Here is a 22,524-nt window from a genome sequence, read left to right on the forward strand (position 1 = left end):
CAATTTACCAACATACAGAATAACACCCAGTGCTCATCCCGTCAAGTGTCCCCCTCAGTGCCCGTCACCCACTCACCCCCACCCCCCGCCCTCCTCCCCTTCCACCACCTCCAGTTTGTTTCCCAGAGTTAGGAGTCTTTATGTTCTGTCTCCCTTTCTGATATTTCCCACACATTTCTTCTCCCTTCCCTTATATTCCCTTTCACTATTATTTATATTCCCCAAATGAATGAGAACATACACTGTTTGTCCTTCTCCGATTGACTTACTTCACTCAGCATAATACCCTCCAGTTCCATCCACTTTGAAGAAAATGGTGGGTATTTGTCATTTCTAATGGCTGAGTAAACCACATAACCACACATAAACCACATCTTCTTTATCCACTCATCTTTCGATGGACACTGAGGCTCCTTCCACAGTTTGGCTATTGTGGACATTGCTGCTAGAAACATCGGGGTGCAGGTGTCCTGGCGTTTCATTGCATCTGAATCTTTGGGGTAAATCCCCAACAGGGCAATTGCTGGGTGGTAGGGCAGGTCTATTTTTAGCTCTTTGAGGAACCTCCACACAGTTTTCCAGAGTGGCTGCACCAGTTCACATTCCCACCAACAGTGTAAGAGGGTTCCCTTTTCTCCACATCCTCTCCAACATTTGTGGTTTCCTGCCTTGTTAATTTTCCCCATTCTCACTGGTGTGAGGTGGTATCTCATTGTGGTTTTGATTTGTATTTCCCTGATGGCAAGTGATGCAGAGCATTTTCTCATGTGCATGTTGGCCATGTCTATGTCTTCCTCTGTGAGATTTCTCTTCATGTCTTTTGCCCATTTCATGATTGGATTGTTTGTTTCTTTGGTGTTGAGTTTAAGAAGTTCTTTATAGATCTTGGAAACTAGCCCTTTATCTGATAGGTCATTTGCAAATATCTTCTCCCATTCTGTAGGTTGTCTTTTAGTTTTGTTGACTGTATCCTTTGCTGTGCAAAAGCTTCTTATCTTGATGAAGTCCCAATAGTTCATTTTTGCTTTTGTTTCTTTTGCCTTCGTGGATGTATCTTGCAAGAAGTTACTGTGGCCGAGTTCAAAAAGGGTGTTGCCTGGGTTCTCCTCTAGGATTTTGATGGAATCTTGTCTCACATTTAGATCTTCCATCCATTTTGAATTTATCTTTGTGTATGGGAAAGAGAGTGGTCTAGTTTCATTCTTCTGCATGTGGATGTCCAATTTTCCCAGCACCATTTATTGAAGAGACTGTCTTTCTTCCAATGGATAGTCTTTCCTCCTTTATCAAATATTAGTTGGCCATAAAGTTTAGGGTCCACTTCTGGGTTCTCTATTCTGTTCCATTGATCTATGTGTCTGTTTTTGTGCCAGTACCACACTGTCTCGATGACCACAGCTTTGTAGTACAACCTGAAATCTGGCATTGTGATGCCCCCAGATATGGTTTTCTTTTGTAAAATTCCCCTGGCTATTCAGGGTCTTTTCTGATTCCACACAAATCTTAAAATAATTTGTTCTAACTCTCTGAAGAAAGTCCATGGTATTTTTTAAAAATTTTTATTTATTATTTATGATAGTCACACACACACACACACACACACACACAGAGAGAGAGAGAGAGAGAGAGAGAGAGAGAGAGAGAGAGAGAGAGGCAGAGACACAGGCAGAGGGAGAAGCAGGCTCCATGCACCGGGAGCCCGACGTGGGATTTGATCCTGGGTCTCCAGGATTGTGCCCTGGGCCAAAGTCAGGCGCCAAACCTTTGCGCCACCCAGGGATCCCAAGTCCATGGTATTTTGATAGGGATTGCATTAAACGTGTAAATTGCCCTGGGTAACATTGACATTTTCACAATATTAATTCTGCCAATCCATGAGCATGGAATATTTTTCCATCTCTTTGTGTCTTCCTCAATTTCTTTCAGAAGTGTTCTATAGTTTTTAGGGTATAGATCCTTTACCTCTTTGGTGAGGTTTATTCCTAGGTATCCTATGCTTTTAGGTGCAATTGTAAATGGGATTGACTCCTTAATTTCTCTTTCTTCAGTCTCATTGTTAGTGTATAGAAAAGCCATTGATTTCTGGGCATTGATTTTGTACCCTGCCACGGGACCAAATTGCTGTATGAGTTCTAGCAATCTAGGGGTGGAAGCTTTTGGGTTTTCTATGTAGAGTATCATGTCATCGGCGAAGAGGGAGAGTTTGACTTCTTCTTTGCCAATTTGAATGCCTTTAATGTCTTTTGTTGCCTGATTGCTGAGGCTAGGACTTCCAATACTATGTTGAATAGCAGTGGTGAGAGTGGGCATCCCTGTCTTGTTCCTGATCTTAGGGGAAAGGCTCCCAGTGCTTCCCCATTGAGAATGATATTTGCTGTGGGCTTTTCATAGATGGCTTTTAAGATGTCGAGGAAAGTTCCCTCTATCCCTACACTCTAAAGAGTTTTGATCAGGAATGGATGCTGTATTTTGTCAAATGCTTTCTCTGCATCTAATGAGAGGATCATATGGTTCTTGGTTTTTCTCTTGCTGATATGATGAATCACATTGATTGTTTTACGAGTGTTGAACCAGCCTTGTGTCCCGGGGATAAATCCTACTTGGTCGTGGTGAATAATTTTCTTAATGTGCTGTTGGATCCTATTGGCTAGTATCTTGTTGAGAATTTTTGCATCCATGTTCATAAGGGATATTGGTCTGTAATTCTCCTTTTTGGTGGGGTCTTTGTCTGGTTTTGGAATTAAGGTGATGCTGGCCTCATAGAACGAATTTGGAAGCACTCCATCCCTTTCTATCTTTCCAAACAGCTTTAGTAGAATAGGTATGATTTCTTCTTTAAACGTTTGATAGAATTCCCCTGGGAAGCCATCTGGCCCTGGACTTTTGTGTCTTGGGAGGTTTTTGATGACTGCTTCAATTTCCTCCCTGGTTATTGGCCTGTTCAGGTTTTCTATTTCTTCCTGTTCCAGTTTTGGTAGTTTGTGGCGTTCCAGGAATACGTCCATTTCTTCTAGATTGCCTAATTTATTGGCGTATAGCTGTTCATAATATGTTTTTAAAATCGTTTGTATTTCCTTAGTGTTGGTAGTGATCTCTCCTTTCTCATTCATGATTTTATTAATTTGAGTCTCCTCTCTCTTCTTTTTAATAAGGTTGGCTAATGGTTTATCTATCTTATTAATTCTTTCAAAGAACCAACTCCTGGTTCTGTTGATCTGTTCCACAGTTCTTCTGGTCTCGATTACATTGAGTTCTGCTCGAATTTTAATTAACTCTCTTCTTCTGCTGGCGGTGGGGTCAATCTGCTGTTTTTTCTCTAGCTCCTTTATGTGTAAGGTTAGCTTTTGTATTTGAGTTCTTTCCAGTTTTTGAATGGATTCTTGTATTGCGATGTATTTCCCCCTCAGGACTGCTTTTGCTGCATCCCAAAGATTTTGAACGGCTGTATCTTCATTCTCATTAGTTTCCATGAATCTTTTTAATTCTTCCTTAATTTCCTGATTGACCCTTTCATCTTTTAGCAGGATGGTCCTTAACCTCCACGTGTTTGAGGTCCTTCCAAACTTCTTGTTGTGATTTAGTTCTAATTTCAAGGCATTATGGTCTGAGAATATGCAGGGGATGATCCCAATCTTTTGGTATTGGTTCAGACCCGATTTGTGACCCAGTATGTTGTCTATTCTGGAGAAAGTTCCATGTGCACTTGAGAAGAATGTGTATTCAGTTGAGTTTGGATGTAAAGTTCTGTAGATATCTGTGAAATCCATCTGGTCCAGTGTATCATTTAAAGCTCTCGTTTCTTTGGAGATGTTGTGCTTAGAAGACCTATCGAGGGTAGAAAGCGCTAGATTGAAGTCACTAAGTATAAGTGTATTATTATCTAAGTATTTCTTCACTTTGGTTATTAATTGGTTTAAGTATTTGGCAGCTCCATATTCGGGGCATATATATATTGAGGATTGTTAAGTCCTCTTGTTGGATAGATCCTTTAAGTATGAGATAGTGTCTCTCTTCATCACTCACTACAGTCTTCGGGGTAAATTTTAGTTTATCTGACATAAGGATGGCTACCCCTGCTTTCTTTTGAGGACCATTCGAATGGTAAATGGTTCTCCAACCTTTTATTTTCAGGTTGTAGGTGTCCTTCTGTCTAAAATGAGTCTCTTGTAGACGGCAAATGGATGGGTTCTGCTTTTTTATCCAGTCTGAAACCCTGTGCCTTTTGATGGGTTCATTAAGCCAGTTCACGTTCAGAGTTACTATCGAAAGATATGAGTTTAGTGTCATCATGATATCTATTCAGTCCTTGTTTTTGTGGATTGTTCCACTGAACAACTACTACTACTACTACTTCTTCTTCTTCTTCTTCTTCTTCTTCTTCTTCTTCTTCTTCTTCTTCTTCTTCTTCTTCTTCTTCTTCTTCTTCTTCTTCTTCTTCTTCTTCTTCTTCTTTAAAGGGGACTTAAGAGTCCCCCTTAAAATTTCTTGCAGAGCTGGTTTGGGGGTCACATATTCTTTCAGTTCCTGCCTGTCTTGAAAGCTTTTTATCTCTCCTTCCATTTTGAATGAGCGCCTTGCTGGATAAAGTATTCTTGGTTGCATGTTCTTCTCATTGAGGACCCTGAATATATCCTGCCAGCCCTTTCTGGCCTGCCAGGTCTCTGTGGAGAGGTCTGCTGTTACCCTAATATTCCTCCCCATAAAAGTCAGGGCTTTCTTGTCTCTTGCTGCTTTAAGGATCTTCTCTTTATCTTTGGAATTTGCAAGCTTAACTCTTAGATGTCGAGGTGTTGAACGGTTTTTATTGATTTTAGGGGGGGATCGCTCTATTTCCTGGATCTAAGTGCCTCTTTCCCTTCCCAGACTAGGAAAGTTTTCAGCTATGATTTGTTCAAATTCATATTCTGGCCCTCTGTCCCTTTCGGCGCCCTCGGGAACCCCAATTAAACGTAGGTTTTTCTTCCTCAGGCTGTCGTTTATTTCCCTTAATCTGTCTTCATGGTCTTTTAATTGTCTGTCTCTTTTTTCCTCAGTTTCCCTCTTTGCCATCAACTTGTCTTCTATGTCACTCACTCGTTCTTCCACCTCGTTAACCCTCGTCGTTAGGACTTCTAGTTTGGATTGCATCTCATTCAATTGATTTTTAATTTCTGCCTGATTGGATCTAAATTCTGCAGTCATGAAGTCTCTTGAGTCCTTTATGCTTTTTTCTAGAGCCAGCAGTAGCTGTATAATAGTGCTTCTGAATTGGCTTTCTGACATTGAATTGTAATCCAGATTTTGTAACTCTGTGGGAGAGAGGACTTTCTGATTCTTCCCTTTGAGGTGAGGTTTTCCTTCTAGTCATTTTGCTCAGTGCAGAGTGGCCAAAACAAGTTGTATTGGGAATAGGAGAAAAAGAGAGAGAGAAGGAAAGAAAAGAGAAAAAGAAAAAAGAAAAAAGGAAGAAAAAAAGGAAAAAAGAAGAAAAAGAAAGAAAGGTGGAAAAAAAAGGGTGGGGGAAGCAATCAGAAATCAAAAAGAAAAGAAAAAGACACGGGTGAGTATCTTCTGATTCTGTATGCTTTAAGTCCCTTGACTTCCCCTGGAACATGTCCGTCTAGCTGGTTTTCTGGGGGAGGGGCCTGTTGTGCTGATTTTCAGGTGTTAGCACTTGGGGGAGCTACTCTGCCCCCTGCCTGGTGCAGGGCTCAGTGGGGGTTGTTTACCCCGTGAGGCCCCAGGAGGAACAACCCCAGTGGCTATGGCAGCTCTGGAGCCCTGGAGCCCTGGATTCAGTCCCCGCAGGAACTCCGGAGCTCTCTGTCTGCAGGGCCTGGAGGCTCCGGGGCGGGCCGCAGATCTGCTCAGCTCGGGGCAGGAGCGTCCTTGCTGTCCTGGGCCCTCCCGGCCTCTGCCCCTCCCGGGGGGAGGCCGGATCCTGGGCTGTGCTGTTGGATTTGTGCTCCCGGCCGCGCAGCCCCCTCCGCGGAGCCGCCGCCCGAGCCCCTCGAGCTGCTCCGGGTCCCGCCGTGCGCGCTGCAGCCCTTAGGGAGCTCGGCGCACTCTCCTGGGGCGCAGGTGTCTGTTAGAGTCCCAGGGAGCCTGAGGGCATCCCCGCCCTCCTGGGGTCCTGCTCTAACTCCCTGCGAGCCCCTTTCCGACCGGGAAGGTTGGTGCAGCTCCTGCTTCTCCGGGACGGGGCTTTCCTGTCCTGGGGATACTCGCCCCGGCCTCAGCCCGGCTCCTCGCAGGGCCCCTCCCCCTTGGATGCCTTTTGTTCCTTTATTTCTTTTTTCCCCCATCTTCCTACCTTGATAGAAGCGTGAACTCTTCTCACTGTAGCATTCCAGCTGTTCTCTCTTTAAATCTCAGGCCGAATTCATAGATTTTCAGGATAATTTGAAGGTTATCTAGGCAATCTGGTGGGGACAGGTGATTTGGGGACCCTACTCTTCCGTCATCTTGCCCCTCCTCTTGGGAGATTTTTGATGACTGCTTCAATTTCCTCGCTGGTTATTGGCCTGTTCCGGTTTTCTATTTCTTCCTGTTCCAGTTTTGGTAATTTGCAGGTTTCCGGAAATGCATCCATTTCTTCTAAATTGCCTAATTTGTTGGCATAAAGCTGCTCATAAGACGTCTTTAAAATCGTTTGTATTTCCTTGGTATTGGTTGTGATCTCTCCTCTTTCATTTGTGACTTTATTAATTTGAGTCTTTTCTTTTTAATGAGGCTGGCTAGGTGTTTATCTATCTTATTAATTATTTCAAAGAACCAGCTCCTGGTTTTGCTGAACTGTTCCAGTTTTTTCGATCTCTATTTCATTGAGTTCTGCTTGAACCTTTATTATCTCTCTTCTTCTGCGTGGTGTCACTTTATTTGCTATTCTTTCTCCAATTCCTTTAGGTGCAAGATTAGCTTGTGTATTTGAGTTTTTTCCAATTTTTTTAGGAAGGCTTGTGTTGCGATGTATTTCCCTCTTAGGACTGCTTTTGCTGTATCCCAAAGATTTTGAATGGTTGTATCTTCATTCTCATTAGTTTCCATGAATCTTTTTAATTCTTCTCTAATTTCCTGGTGGACCCATTCATCTTTTAGTAGGATGCTCTTTAACCTCCATGTGTTTGAGTTTCTTCTTGTGATTGAGTTCTAGTTTCAGAGCACTGTGGTCTGAAAATATGCCGGGACAATCCCAATCTTTTGGTATTGGTTGAGACCTGATTTGTGACCCAATATGTGGTCTATTTTGAAGAAAGTTCCATGTGCACTTGAGAAGAATGTGCATTCAGTTGCATTTGGATGGAAAGTTTTGTATATATTTGTCAAATCTATTCTGTCCAGTGTATCATTTAAGGCCCTTGTTTCTTCGGTGATGTTGTGCTTATTCTAAGCACATCTGTCATTTGCTGAAAGTGCAATGTTGAAGTCTCCTACTCTTAATATATTATTATCTAAGTATCTCTTTACTTTGGTTATTAATTGATTGATATACTTGTCTGCTCCCACATTAGGGGCATAAATATTCATAATTGGTCTTCTTGTTGGATGGACTCTTTAAATATGTTATAGTGTTCCTCTTTATCTCTTATTAGAGACTTTGGTATAAACTTAATTTATTCAATATGAGGATTGCTACCCCAGCTTTCTTTTGAGGATCATTTGAATGGTAAATGGTATCCACCCCCTCATTTTCAGGCTGGAGGCGTCCTTAGGTCTAAAATGAGTCTCTTGTAGACAGCATATAGATGGGTCTTGCTTTTTTATCCAGTCTGATACCCTGTGTCTTTTGATGGAATTATTTAGCCATTCACATTCAGGGTAACTATTGAAAGATATGAATATAGTGTCATAGTAATACCTATGCAGTCCCTGTTTTTTGGATTGTTTCTTTGGGCTCCTTCCTTCTTTTATGGGATCCCCCTTAATATTTCTTGCAGAGCCAGTTTGGTGTCCTCATATTCTTTCAGTTGCTGTCTATCCTGGAAGCTCTTTATCTCTCCTTCTATTCTGAATGACAGCCTTGCTGGATAAAGTATTCTTGGCTGTAGGTTTTTCTCAGTATCCTGAATATATCATGCCAGCCCTTTCTGGCCTACCAGGTCTCTGTGGAGAGGTCTGCTAATAATCTATTTCTCCTCATATAAGTTAAGAATCTCTTGTCTCTTGCTACTTAAAACTTTTATTTTTATCTTTGAAGTTTGCAAGTTTCACTATTAAATGTCAAGGTGTTGAACAGTTTTATTGATTTTTTGGGGGGTGGTCCTCTTTATCTCTTGGATCTGAATAACTGTTACCTTCCCCAAATTTGGGAAATTCTCAGCTATGATTTGTTCAAATATACTTTGTGGTCCTCTCTCTCTCTCTCTCAGCCTCTTCTGGAATCCCAATTAGAAGTATATCCTTCCTTCTCAATGTATCATTTATTTCCCTAAGACTTTCCTCATGGGTTCTTAATTTTTTTTCTTTTTTTCTCAGCTTCCTTCCTTACCATCAACTTGTCCTCTATGTCACTATTTCTTCCACCTCATTAACCCTAGTAGTTAGAACATCCAGTTTGGATTGCATCTCATTTAATTGATTTTTAATTTCAGCCTGATTAGATCTCAGAAATAATGAAATCTCTAGAGTCCTTTACACTTTTTCCAGAGCCACCAGTAGCTTTATAATTGTACTTCTGAATTGAATTTCTGACATCATATTTAAATCCAAATTCTGTAATTCTGTAGCAGAGTATTGTTTCCAGTTCTTTCTTTTGTGGTGAATTCTTCCTTCCAGTCATTTTATCCAGTGCAAAGTGGCTGTATGAGCAGGCTGAGTCAAAAATATCAACCATGACCTTTACATGTAAAATACACTCTAGATGCTTCCAAAGAGGTCAGAGACCGGAAAATAGAAGAAAAAGAACAGAACAAAATAAAAGGACCACTAAAGTGAAAAACAAAATTTAAAACAAAGTACTAAAAATAAAAAACCAAAAACAAAGAAGAAAAAAGGAAAAAAAATAGAAAAGAGGAAAAAGAAAAAAAGAGGGGGGAGATGGTGGTGGTGAGGAACTGGTAATGGAGAGAGAATGTAGTCTACCTCAGGGGTCCTAGAGGGTGATCCTCTTGGTTCTGAGTGTATTTTGTTCTTTATGTTAGAAGATGCTCAATCCCAAATTTATATAAACCAGCAATACTTACATAAACCCCCAACACTGACCACAAAAACATAAGATAAAAGGGGAGGGCAGAATGGGAAGGAAGAGAGAATATAATCTCAGAGAATGAACCAACACTGAATTCCACTTGGTTCTGGGTGTATGTTGGTCATGTTTTATAAGGTACTAATTTCCACCATTGTAAAACAAAACGAGGCAGAAAAAATAAAAGACTAAAAACAAATACCCATATCTTGCATATATAGCAAAATTAAATTGAATATGTTGAAGGAAATTCAGAAGTGAACAATATATCTAAGACATGTAATTATAGAAATATGAAATATGTCAAAAAAGAAAAACCTGAAAAATGAAGAGCCAGTAAAATACTGTAGTTAAGGTGGAAAAAGAAAAAATATCAGAAATTTTTAGTCTGATATAAAAACGAGTGGTAATGGAAAAAGAATGAAAAAAAAAAAAAAGGACCCTCTAGTTCTATATACTATTTTCCCTCAGTCCTGGCGCTTTCCAGTACTGTTTATTTGGCCAATAAATTTGTTCTTCCCTTGTTCTTCCAGGAGTTCTTCTGGGGGAGGTCTACTGTGATGATTCTCAGGTGTCTGTGGCTGGGCGGAGATGCCCTGCCCCTTGCCAGGTGCTGGGCTCAGTATGAGCTGTTTATTCTGTGAGGCCTTTGTTCCCTTGAGGCCCCACCTCTCCCAGGCACACAGTGAAACAAAGAGGAAAAACAAAAATGGCAGTGGCCAGATTTCCAGTTCTGGAGCTGAGCTCCTCCAGAGTAACTAACCACAGTCTCCCAGTCTGCACTGGCCTAGATGCTCCTGGGGGCAGGCGCAGCTGCACTGATCTGCACAGCTTGTGGGGCACCCAGCAGCAGGAGAATTCTTTCTTTCCTGTGCCCTCCCCACTTCCACCTGTCCCAGGGGGAACAGAGGATTGCCGGCTTTGTCAGCTTGGGTGCCCAGGATCTGGGGCTCTGTGCTGCTGGACCTGCACTCCCAGGGCCCACCTCTCCTGAAGGGAATGGGACATAGCCACCTCCTGTTGCCAGCCTCTAGGGTAAAGGCAGCTCTGGAGCCGGCTGGCCTAACTGATTGGCTTCTCCCAAATGCCCCAGAGGCTGCAGCACTCCAGCCCTTTACCAATATCAGACTGTGGTTTGCAGTGAGCTTTCCCCGGGGCACCCCTCCTCTTATAGTGACTCCAGGAATCTTGAGGCTTAGCTGCCCGTCTTTCAATTTTGCCTGATTTCCCTGATGAGCACTCTTCTGTCGGGGAAAACCCTGGCACAAATTTTTAAAGTTCCTGCTTCTTCAGGGCTGGGCTTTCCTGCCCCGGAGGCTTTTGGTGCTCTGCTTTAGCCCTGCTAGTCGCGGTTCCCCTCCCCCACTTTATTATTTTTATTTTTGCCTTCTTACTTTGTTAGAAGTGAAAACTTTTCTCCCTGTAGTATTCCAACTGTTCTCTCTTTAAATCTCAGGTCGAATTCATAGATGTTCAGGAAGTTTTGAAAGTTATCTAGGTAAGTTTGTGGGGCCAGGTGAGTTGAGGACCCCTACTCTTCCGCCATCTTGCCCCTCCCTCCTACTATCAATTTTGTTAATAAACAATTATTCAAAACTTGGGAATAACCTAAGAGGATGGCGGAATACCCTTTCAATGGCATACTGCAGCATTGTTTAGCAAACCAACCCATGGCTTATTTATTTATCTCTCAGAATGTTTCTGTTTGACTTTGTGATTTACTATTTAACTAGACCCCATTGCGCACTGTTAGCCTGATTTATGTCTGAGAAAAAGACAAACCCAAAGATTATGGGTTTTATTGCCCTGTAGGACATTACTCATTTTTCTGACCTAGAAATCTTATTCTCACATTCTTTTCTTGATGTATTGTCAAAAATGCCTTTACTGATGAACTCTACAAACTTCTGTTTTACAAAAGCCCTTGGAAGCAGTTTTCTCTTATGATCTCCATATTACTTAACAGTTGAATAAAATCTTTGACACCTGTTGACTCCACATTTTTGAAAGTCGTGTGCTTAACTTATAAAAACTTATACTCACAGTAAAATGGTAATGATGTGAAGAGAAATCTCACAGAGGAAGACGTAGACATGGCCAACATGCACATGAGAAAATGCTCTGCATCACTTGCCATCAGGGAAATACAAATCAAAACCACAATGAGATACCACCTCACACCAGTGAGAATGGGGAAAATTAACAAGGCAGGAAACCACAAATGTTGGAGAGGATGCGGAGAAAAGGGAACCCTCTTACACTGTTGGTGGGAATGTGAACTGGTGCAGCCACTCTGGAAAACTGTGTGGAGGTTCCTCAAAGAGTTAAAAATAGACCTGCCCTATGACCCAGCAATTGCACTGTTGGGGATTTACCCCAAAGATTCAGATGCAATGAAACGCCGGGACACCTGCACCCCGATGTTTCTAGCAGCAATGTCCACAATAGCCAAACTGTGGAAGGAGCCTCGGTGTCCATTGAAAGATGAATGGATAAAGAAGATGTGGTTGATGTATACAATGGAATATTCCTCAGCCATTAGAAACGACAAATACCCACCATTTGCTTCAAAGTGGATGGAGCTGGAGGGTATTATGCTGAGTGAAGTAAGTCAATCGGAGAAGGACAAACAGTGTATGTTCTCATTCATTTGGGGAATATAAATAATAGTGAAAGGGAATATAAGGGAAGGGAGAAGAAATGTGTGGGAAATATCAGAAAGGGAGACAGAACATAGAGACTCCTAACTCTGGGAAATGAACTAGAGGTGGTGGAAGAGGAGGAGGGCAGGGGGTGGGGGTGAATGGGTGATGGGCACTGAGGGGGGCACTTGAGGGGATGAGCACTGGGTGTTATTCTGTATGTTGGCAAATTGAACACCAATAAAAAATAAATTTATTATTAAAAAATAAATAAAATGGTAATGATGATAACACCAAACCCCATAGGCTTTTTTTATGGAAAAAAGAAGAGTACATGTGTATGTACCTGTAACATTGCCCTAATAAATGTTATTTGTAATTAACACTACTTCCTCTTATATAGGTACATTGTATATTATATATGTATATTATATAAGTATATCACACCTAATAGGCACTCAATATATATTTGTTGAATCCACATATTGTTGAATACAAATACAGTTATTTAATTTTTAAAAACATTTTATTTATTTACTCATGAGAGACACAGAGAGAGACAGAGACAGAGGCAGAGGGAGAAGCAGGCTCCATGCAGGGAGCCCAATGCAGGACTTGATCTCAGTACCGTGGGATCATGCCCTGAGCTGAAGGCAGACACTCAACTGCTGAGCCACCCAGGTGTCCCCAAATACAGTTATTTGTTGAATGGATGACTGTATCACCAACAATGAGATAAGACAAAATAGTGACACATTCATTTTCAGTAAGCACAAGTTTCTAGGTGTTAATTGACACTAAAAATTCTGTTTCCATCTGCCTTCCTAAATCTGAGCTGTGTAGTTTTTAAATTAATTTTCAAATTTTGAGGGGCACCTGGGTTCTGGGATCAAGCTCTGCATGGGGCTCCTTGATCAGAGGGGAAGCCCGCTTCTCCCTCTCCCCCTGCTCATGCTCTCTCTCTCATTATCTGTCTCTCAAATAAATACAGTCTTTAGAAATAATTTTTAAATTTTGAGATAACTGTAGATTAACATGTAGTTGTGAGAAATAACACAAGGAGATCTTGGGTGCCCTTTAGCTTTCTCCAATGGTAACACTGAATGAAACTAGAGTACAATATCACAACCAGAATATTAACATTGATATTCATTCATTGCTGAAGCTTTTTATTTCTTTGTTAAAGCTTTCTATTTTTGTTTGTTTTTGTTTGTCTGAAGCATGTTTTAAAAATATTTTAATTATTTATTCATGAGAGACACACAGAGAAAGGCAGAGACACAGTCAGAGGGAGAAGTAGGCTCCCTGCAGGGAGTCCAATGTGGGACTCAATCCCAGGACCTCGGGATCACTGAAGGCAGATGCTCAACCACTGAGCCACCAAGGTGCCCTGATGGAATTTTTCATAAGGAATCTTGATTGAACTTTCAGGCCTTTCTAGGCCAGAAGCCAAGCCAAATAATTACCATCAGACATGCCTTCAATACCTATATATTTGGACAAATTCCTCTTCTTGAGGTCCCAACATATCCTGAGGCTCCTGCACCTGCCAAAAAGTGACATTCTTTTTTTAAAAAAATATTTTGTTTATTTAATCATGAGAGACACACACGGAGAGGCAGACACAGGCAGAGGGAGAAGCAGGTTTCATGCAGGGAGCCTGATGTGGGACTCAATCCTGGGACTCCAGGATCATGCCCTGGGCCAAAGGTAGGCACTAAACCATTAAGCCACCCAGGGATCCCCCCCAGAAAGTGACATTCTTTACTCACCTGGTAAGGCTGCTGGAAACCCTGGAAGCAAAGTATCAGGCCAACATTTCCAAGGGGCTTTATTGGATCCATAAAGTCAACTTCAGTTCCTTAAAGCTGTCTGTTCATATCTGAGTCTATGTGTGTCTCTCAACTATGACATTCCAGTCAAAGTCTTGCTAAAATAACCAATGTTTCCATTGGTGTCCTGTTACAAGGAGAACAGATGCTTATTGAATTTATGGAAACGATTATGACTGCCATGAAAGAAAGAATACTCTCTGAGACTTTTTGGAGAGAAAAGTTAGATGCTTCCATTTGTTCACATTTCTATAAGCCATAGATATCTTAGGAGAAAGTTTCCTTAATCTGGAAGAGCAAACATTAGAGAACCAGCTACATTTCAAACAAGAGTCACAGCAGTATAATAATCTTCAGTTCATTTAGTTCCATCTTACTAATTTGAATGGAGCTTTTTAGTCAGTTCTGGAAGGCAGCTGGTTAGCCTGGTTAGAGACCAAAGATGTTCTGCAAGAGGTTCTTAGATCAGGGTCCTGGTTTAGGGCTAGGACACTGAGCAAGGCATGTATAGGACTTGTGACCCCTGGGAGGAGTTCCAGCATAGGAGATCAAGCTAGAAAACAGAATCTTTTTTTTTTTTTTGGTGTTCAACTTGCCAACATATAGAATAACACCCAGTGCTCATCCCATCAAGTGCCTCTCTCAGTGCCCGTCACCTAGTCACCCCCACCCCCCGCCCACCTCCCTTTCCATCACCCCTTGTTCATTTCCCAGAGTTAGGAGTCTCTCATGTTCTGTCTCCCTTTATGATATTTCCCACTCATTTTTCCCCTTTCCCTTTATTCCCTTTCACTATTTTTTATATTCCCCAAATGAATGAGACCATATAATGTTTGTCCTTCTCCGATTGACTTATAGAAAACAGAATCTTAAAAGAGAGTTCTGTGGAAAGCCATAGTCTTGATCTGGGAGTTTGTACTGAGGGCAGGAGTCATAAAAAGATGAGATATTTTTCTTCAGTCCCTGGGGGTCAGATTTCTTCCAGCTTAAAAAAAAAGTATATACATATGAGAGAGAAGGAGGGAGAGGAGCGGTGGGAGAGAATCTCAAGCAGACTCCCTGCTGAGATTCATTCATCCCCCCAATGTGGGGCTCAATTTCACACCCTGAGATCAAGACCTGAGCCAAAACCAAGAGTCCGATGCTCAACTGACTGAACCACCCAGACACCTCAGATTTCTTCCAGCCTTTAAGAACACAGCTCAAAGATTCCCATTGTGGGAGAAACAGGTTGCCGATTCCCACTGGGAACATCACAAAAGGGAATGGAACTCTGGTTTGAGGTCAACATTTCACAGAGTGACCTGCCTGACCTGGAAAAAGACCAGTCCTATACCTGGCAACCGACTTCTGGTGGCATGTCATTGATGAAGGAACAGAAGCCTAGCTGAGGACAAAGCACAAGCTGACACCCCACAAACAACACTCCCCCCCACCCATTGGAATATGTGTGACATTCCTCAGGCACTCCTGGCTACCCTAAATCTAAGGGGAAGAAAAAACAAATAGTTAATTTATAGAGATTATAATCCTATACACATGAGTTTCCCTCAGTTTACAAAATGTCTTAGTGATTTATAAGACAAAAAACATTCTTATCAATAACCTAACTTCCAGAAGGAAACTCCCAACTATCTTAATGCTTTATTAAAGGGAAAGACAATCTTAACTTGACAATGGCAAGGCTTCTAATATTTTTTAGGTCCTCTTTAGCATACAAAAATTCTTTTGAAAACCTTCCTTTTCCTTACCTCCCCCAACTCCCAAGTATATAATCAGCCACCCCTCACAACCGTGGGGCAGCAGCTCCTTCTGCCCACAGGTCCTGTACCCCTGCCTTAATAAAACCACCATTTTGCATCAAAGACATCTCAAGAATTCTTTCTTGGTTGTGGGCTCCAGATCTCACTCTGCCAAACCTCACCTACACTCCAAAACTACATCATGACCACAGAGAGGGTCACGGGAACCCCACAGCAGTCCCTGGGGACATCCTCTGGCAACAAGGAGAGCCAGACACCAGTGTGGCCAGACCCGCTGGGAAGAGGAGCGCGAAGGCTCACCACTCACACCAGGAACAGCTTTGCCCGCAGATCAGGACTGCAGCTGGACCTCCGGTGGAGGCCAAGGAAACCAGGTGGCTGAGAGTCGCCAGCCTCAGGAAAGGCTCCCAGCTGAGTTTGTAAGGTGCACGGATTTGCCAGGGGCCAGTGGACAGTTGCTCAGGCCTCTGGGAGTAGAACTGCAGGCAGAGCAGGAAAGCAGAGGGAAGGAGTGCTTCGCCCTGGATGGCGGGCAGTCTCACCTGTTGGCCCTCAGCTCTCAGACCACACCTGAGAGCCATCCGCAGCCAGACACCTTCCCTTGTGTGAGAAGTACTAGAGTTAGACTGAGGAAGGATCCCAAATAGAGAGGAGAGGCAGAAAGGGTCCCTCCGAAGAGCAGGAGGGGAAATCCCTCACCTTTCTGGGCAGCGGCGTTGGGGCTCCTTCCCCCTCGGACCCGAGGAGTCACCTCCACCAGAGGTCATCAGCCCCCTGAGGACTAGAGTGTGTCCATGATGAAAAGTCTGGAGAAATTCCTGAAGAATACGGGGAGAGTCTCAGACTGGCAAAGGCTCCTTGTGTGAGGGTTCCCTCCTCCAAATGGGGGGTGCACAGACTCCCCGTGTGCAGCCCCCAAAGGTGGTATATAATCGGGGTATCTGTCCTGGGGGCATGGGGGCCCCCAAATGTGGGGTGAGGATTGTGTGGAAGCCGGGACACAAGCCAGGAAAGAATTCACATGAAGCAGAGCAAAGGACACAAAAGAAGTTTATTGGGTACACCCCCAGGGAGCAGCGGGCAGGACAGCAAACCAGAGGCTGTCTGCAAGGAGGCAGTGGGTGGGGGTTGTTTTAATTAATTAACTAATTAATTAATTATGTTTTATTGGAGTTCAACTTGCCAACATATAGCATATCACCCAGTGCTCATCCTGTCAAGTGCCTGTAGGGGTTGGTTTTAAAGAGGGAAGCTGGGGAAGTATGGGGACTTAGGGCAATTTCCCTTTTTTGGTAACTGTGCCTGCTTGTAAGTAGCCCATGGGTAAGTTAGGGCCTTATGGATATTTGGAGGTATATCCTCTGATGGGCGTGTTGCTATTCAGCCGGGGGTTCACTGTGGGCCCTTCCAATAATCCATTGCCTGAAGCCTGTTTGCCAAAAAGTGGACTCCACACTATGTTTCTATCAGGAGAAAAGGGGAAGCTGGGAAGGCTGTTATAAACTGGAGTTCATTGGAGTAACCCCGGAGTTAGAAGTGTGGCAGCTTCTCATTTGCAGAGCTCTTGTGGGGAGGAGTGGGGAGTTGTGGTGACAAGGAGATCCCTTATTCCTGCAGTTGGGATACTAAAGTACAGCAAGGACAAGTCCTTGCAAGGTCAAGTCCATCTCTTCCTTTGGATCTGTGTAGGGGTGAGGGCGCCCCCTGTTGAAACTGTCCCACTCCATCTCAGTGATGTACATTATTCTCTCTTGACAAAGGCTTTTCTAGAATGGGGCTGTTTATATTGTTCTTTAGAAATTTCCTGACTGTGGGATGCCTGGATAGCTCAATGGTTGAGCGTCTGCCTTTGACTCAGTATGTGATCCTCAGGTCCTGGGATCAAGTCCCGCATCAGGCTCCCAGAGGGACATGTTTCTCCCTCTGCCTATGTGTCTGCCTTTCTCTCTGTGTCTCTCATGAAAAAATAAATAAAATCGTTTTTTTTTTTTAAGAAAATTCCCGAACAACATCAGCTGAGACATCAATAGCTTGTAGTTAAATTAAACCTCTCGAAAGATGTATGCAAATACTTTCCCAAATGGCAGATTTGAAGATGGACTTGACTAGGTTGGAGCCCAAAGATCAAACCAACCTGGCCTCCTGAGGACTGAGGATAATACAGCTATGAAAGTCATAGCTGACACTGATTATGTGCTCACTGCATGCTCTGTGCTGTGTCCTAAATAACTCACTACATCATCTGGTTTCACTGTCATGTCAGATAGGCACTGGCATTATGCCCCTATTTTAGGAATCTGGGGCACTAAATACTGAACAGTAAGGTACTAGGTAATTTGTTCAAGGTCTCAGGTATAAATATCTGTAGTGGAGTGTGGCCCAAGCCCTGTAGGCCCAGCTATGTAAAGCGGGCATCTTTCCTCATTTACCCAAAGCGATTAGTTTAGGCTCAGTTCTGGACTGAGCTGGGATTTAAGCCCAGGAGCACCAGCCTTAGAGCTCCCCATCTTTCATCACTGTGTGGTGCTGCCTTGTTTTTATCAAATAATACAAGTCAGACTAAGGCAGGAGCTGGGGAGAGCTGTATTAGGCTCAAAGTGCTTTTGTGACCTACTCCCCAAAACAATCACAACCTTCCAGAAGAATCTATTTTAAGAATTATGTTCCCAACACATCTCAGAGTAAATTACTGACCTGATGTTTCATAATCCCCTGTAATTCCTACAAAGAGATTCTCCATCAGAGTCAGAAAGGGGAGGCTGACACATTACTGCCATGTAACCATCAGAGCCCTCAATTCCCAACTGTCTCCACAATATCCTTTATAGCAGAAGGACCCTGCTCACATGCTGAGGTTACATGTCACCCTCTATAGTCACTTTAGTTCAGTTTGGAACACTTCCTTAGTTTGTCTCTGGCTTTCATTAAAAAACAAAATTCCAGCAAAACAAGTTGAAGATATAATCAGCTTTATTAAGTGATTGGTGAATTGGCACATCCCACCTGGCAAATAGACAAATTCTCTCAGGAGGTGTACAAAATGCAGGGTTTTCTAGGAAGGAGGGTGGGGCAAGAAGTGCGTAGAAGGAAAAGAAAGGGTTGTTTCAGGCCAGGATCCTTTATTTCTGGGGTTTCTATCCTGAAGATAACTCACTAGTGCCCATTAGGAAACTTAAAAGTTTACCTTCCTGGGATAGGTGGAAACTGTCATTAGTCATGGTTTGCTATGAGGTAGGGTTGGGGGCCAAGTGTCTCCAATTTGGGCTTGTTTTTTCTCTTTTATTACTTCCATGACCCTGACTTTTTAGACGATTACACACAAGTTACAGATTAGGCATAGATATTTCTTTATTTGGATTTGTCTTATTTTTTTCAGGATTTCTTTCAGGTTTGCATCCCTGGCAAGAATATCTCAGAGGTGATATTGAGATCTTCTTATGCCATCCTATTAGGTGATGCCCCATCAATTCCTCCTGTTCCTGATGACCTTCACTTGTCTGCCAAATCTCTGCTCTGTGAGCCTCTCTTTCTTCAGTTACTCATGGGTGTTTGAGTGGTGATACTTTGAAACTGTGTGAGTGTCCTCATCAACTGTAATCTACCTCTGTTATTATCTACATCTGTGTGTATTTTTGTATTCCTATTTTATTAAACAAGTCATATCCTTTCATATTGTCAGTTATCATGAGCCCAAATTGCTTCTGATGGGTGGATGAAGCCCTTCAGGCTGGCTCTGTGTTCTGTGGACATGTCCTCGTCACTGTGTAGGCAAAACATGCTCCAGGCTCATCATGTGCTCTGCCAGCCTGGAATCAGCCATTTTTTCTGAAAGGTCCTAGTTCTTTTCAGGAAAATGACATTTATAAGGCAAGATCTGGGCAGAAGATGTGCTTATAGTCTTACAATGTCACTGTTTCTAAAAACTGTTTGTAGAAGAGGTAGAGAAAATGTGTTTTTTACACACAGAAAGGTAAATATACACATTTTAATTGCTCTCTATCAGTTTATCATCTATGTATCAAAAAGCCTGACTTTATATTGACAGACTTCCAATCTCTGAATACACAGATTCATTTGGCTCTCTCCTTTTCCAAATAAGTGACACAGTTCTCCAACAGTGAGAAACTCCTGAAACCCTTTTGCTTTAAAGCTTCTAAAAAAATAAAATAATAAGATAAAATCTTTATTTCTCTGATCAATCCCTCTTTATGTAACTAATCCCTACTCCATTGCTTAACACTCATGGATGTCACCTTCATGCTACTTGGGTTCTCTACTCTGTATTTAGACTCTGGGGGCTCTCAACAGGCCACTCTCTGTGTGAGTACCCTTCTCACCTAGCTTGAGCTCCCACACCTATGACAGGCAGCTCCTCCATGTGGACACCATCCCACCCTACTGAATCTATAACTTGGGAGTCTCTGTGATCTCTTGTCTGCCCCTGGCCCTCAATGTGGGGCTGCTCACCTGCCTGTGCTCCACCTATTGACTTTAGGACTGACTTATCTAGGGAGGGAAAAAAAGGAAGAGGAGAGGAGAAGAGAAAAGAAGAGGCAGGAGTGGAGGGAAAAATAGGAAGACTCCTGTACAGCTTCTGATACCAACTGAAGGGCTAAGAGCTAAAAGCCTTTCACTTGGTATCATCTGGCCAATCACAATCTCTTATTCAATGCTCATTGTGTCAGGACAGTTAGGAGCTGAGTATGGAACACAAAGACAAAGCATGTGCCCGGTCTACTAGAACATCAAGGCAGATGAGATGAAAACATGAAATAAAAACTAATGATAGAATAATAAGGACTTCAACTAAGTGTAATAAAAATAACACATGTGCTCCAAAATCTGTAGAATTAAACTGTGAATATACTTGCTGAGCAATGAGCAAAGTCATAGTGGATTGACTCTCATCTACCTTAAGAGATCACGTTGGAGTTCTGAACAAGGCCCAACTACCCAATGACTGTGATGGTCAAATATTCAGCCACTGGCTCTCACTCATCAGTTCTATGGATTCCCCCCTTAATGTTCATGAAGGCATAAGTTAATATTTTGGTAAGAGGATATTGACTGACATCCTCAGTATGATATTTAATATGTAATATAAAATAAGACATGATATAAATGTCACTATCACAGTGACCATTGTTTCCATCAAATTTTGTTGATAAAACAGTTGAGAAAATTTTATTCTTGATCAGTGCTCAGGGGAGTAGATGGCACAAACTGGGGGTAGTCTGTGTGAACCAGATAGACTGCATCTACATGTCTAGTTTACTCTCCACAATATATAATGCTCCACACAGACACCAGACAAAGCTGAAGGCGTGTACAGAATCTCTAGTCATCCGTCATGGGCAGTAAATGAAGCCCATCTTCATTTCTGGGTTTTACTCACATAGGAAATTGAGGTCTGTGGTGTTCTGGGATATAGCTTCTCGAAGAACAAAAGGGAAGTCCTTAGGGAAATTCAGGCTCCACGCACACTCCCATCTCTTGGCTCAACGTTGAGAATAATGGGTTCTTCTGGTCGAATTAACCCTTGAGAACTTAATTTCAGGGGAATCTGCAACAGTTAAACCAGCAAATGAGAGCCAGGAATGAAGCCCTGCCAATGACAGATGCAAAGTAAGCAAGATACATGAAGGACACTAATGTGTTACAAATATGTAAGTACTCTTGGTTTAGCATCCTATATCTCTTATTCTTTATCTTACTCGGTAAGCTGTCAAGACTGGAGCATGGAACATTCAACAGATTATCTATTGAGTACTCACTCTGTACCAGGCTGGAGACAAACTCATGTTGGTTTGTGTTCTTTTTTGATTTAGATTTTAAGTAAAAAGGATGAGTCTTTAAAATTTAGGACAGATTTTTAGCCATTATGGCACACAATTTTGAAAAGTAATACAGAGTTAACTTGTGTATGTTGAAGTTTGGAAGGTCATCCTGAGTGGGTATTATGTATTTTATTCTATGGCCATCCTCCCTGCTAATGATCCTGTCACTTCTCCCAGTGGAAACATCCATTCATGATGGCAGTTTGGGTTAGAAAGGGAGAACCTCCTGTCAGTGGGGTTCATGGAAGGTGGGGCCAAGTGGCCAGGATGGCCTGGACCATGGTAGTCTATCACATCTGGCAGAAATGCTTCAAACCAGTGAATCTCAACCTTGCTTACACTTGAGAATCAATGAAGGTACTTTTAAAGCCAGACACTGTGTGAATTATGTTAGAATTTCTGAGATGACCTGGACACCAGGATTTTTAATGAACCCACTGATTCCAATATAGAACCATGGGTTGAGAATCACGGTCTTGATAGCATCTGTAAGTTGTGGTGGGGAAGAGCATCCTTCAAAAGTCATGTCGCAGTAAACACTGCATGTCATGACTGTACACAGCTTGTTCCCTTCCTTTCAGTGGACTTGAAAGAAATTTAAAACATTGCTGAAGTTAAAGGTCTGTGCATAATCATATCTTGTGAACTGCACTGAATAGATAGATGATCCTTATGGTTGTGTGGTCATAAGACACAGACATGCACTCAGGAGCTGAAGGACACTTAAAAGGCCACAAATGACTCCAAATAGATTCTCCAGGAAATAGGACAAATTATTAAGGATAAATGAGCCCCCCCCACATCCATTTGATATCTCTTAGTTAAAAAAAAAACAATAAAATACTATTTATGCAGAAAGTTCTCTTTCTGACCTGTGTTTCTTTACAAGGTTTGAAGGAGAAGTTCTGCAGGACTTTGATGAGGGCAAGTTTCATGTTCATGATTGCGAATCTCATTCCAAGGCAGTTTCGGGGTCCAGTTCCAAAGGGCAGGTATGTATAAGGATTTATGCTGTCCTTGTTCTTCTTACTGAACCTGGTTCCACAATACAAGTTGGAAACAAGTTAGTGAAACATAAAAACCACAAGAGGTACATGTTAGGAGTTTTCAACCAGGAGTATATAGGAAACTTTGATGGACTGGTTACTGAAATCCTGCCGTGTTTATTCTGTAGCGACAATTTTAGCTATAGATAATTGGATACCCCTTCCTTATGGGAGCATTCGGTACTGTTTAGGAGATGAGATGAATGCTGTTGAAAACAAGATTTGTCTTGAACACTGGGAT

At 42.3% G+C, this 22,524-nt stretch overlaps 1 protein-coding gene across 5 annotated transcripts in view; it reads right to left on the minus strand.

The window, feature by feature from the left end:
- Positions 1 to 16,098: 16,098 nt before the first annotated feature.
- Positions 16,099 to 22,524, minus strand: part of LOC112646265 (cytochrome P450 3A12-like) — a 92,170-nt gene continuing 85,744 nt past the window's right edge. For 4 of the 5 annotated variants that reach the window (XM_049110794.1, XM_025426104.3, XM_025426103.3 and 1 more), the window contains 2 exons: positions 22,110 to 22,272; positions 18,724 to 20,963 (listed from right to left, as the gene is read on the minus strand). In XM_049110794.1, the coding sequence (XP_048966751.1) occupies positions 20,868 to 20,963; positions 22,110 to 22,272 (259 nt within the window). In that variant the 3' untranslated portion in view covers positions 18,724 to 20,867. Of the gene's footprint in view, positions 16,219 to 18,723; positions 20,964 to 22,109; positions 22,273 to 22,524 lie in introns of those variants that run through there. The other variant, XR_004816582.2, reaches the window with a different exon arrangement.

The sequence above is a fragment of the Canis lupus genome, chromosome 6 (assembly GCF_003254725.2).
Source record: "Canis lupus dingo isolate Sandy chromosome 6, ASM325472v2, whole genome shotgun sequence".
In the NCBI taxonomy this organism is placed as follows: domain Eukaryota; kingdom Metazoa; phylum Chordata; class Mammalia; order Carnivora; family Canidae; genus Canis; species Canis lupus.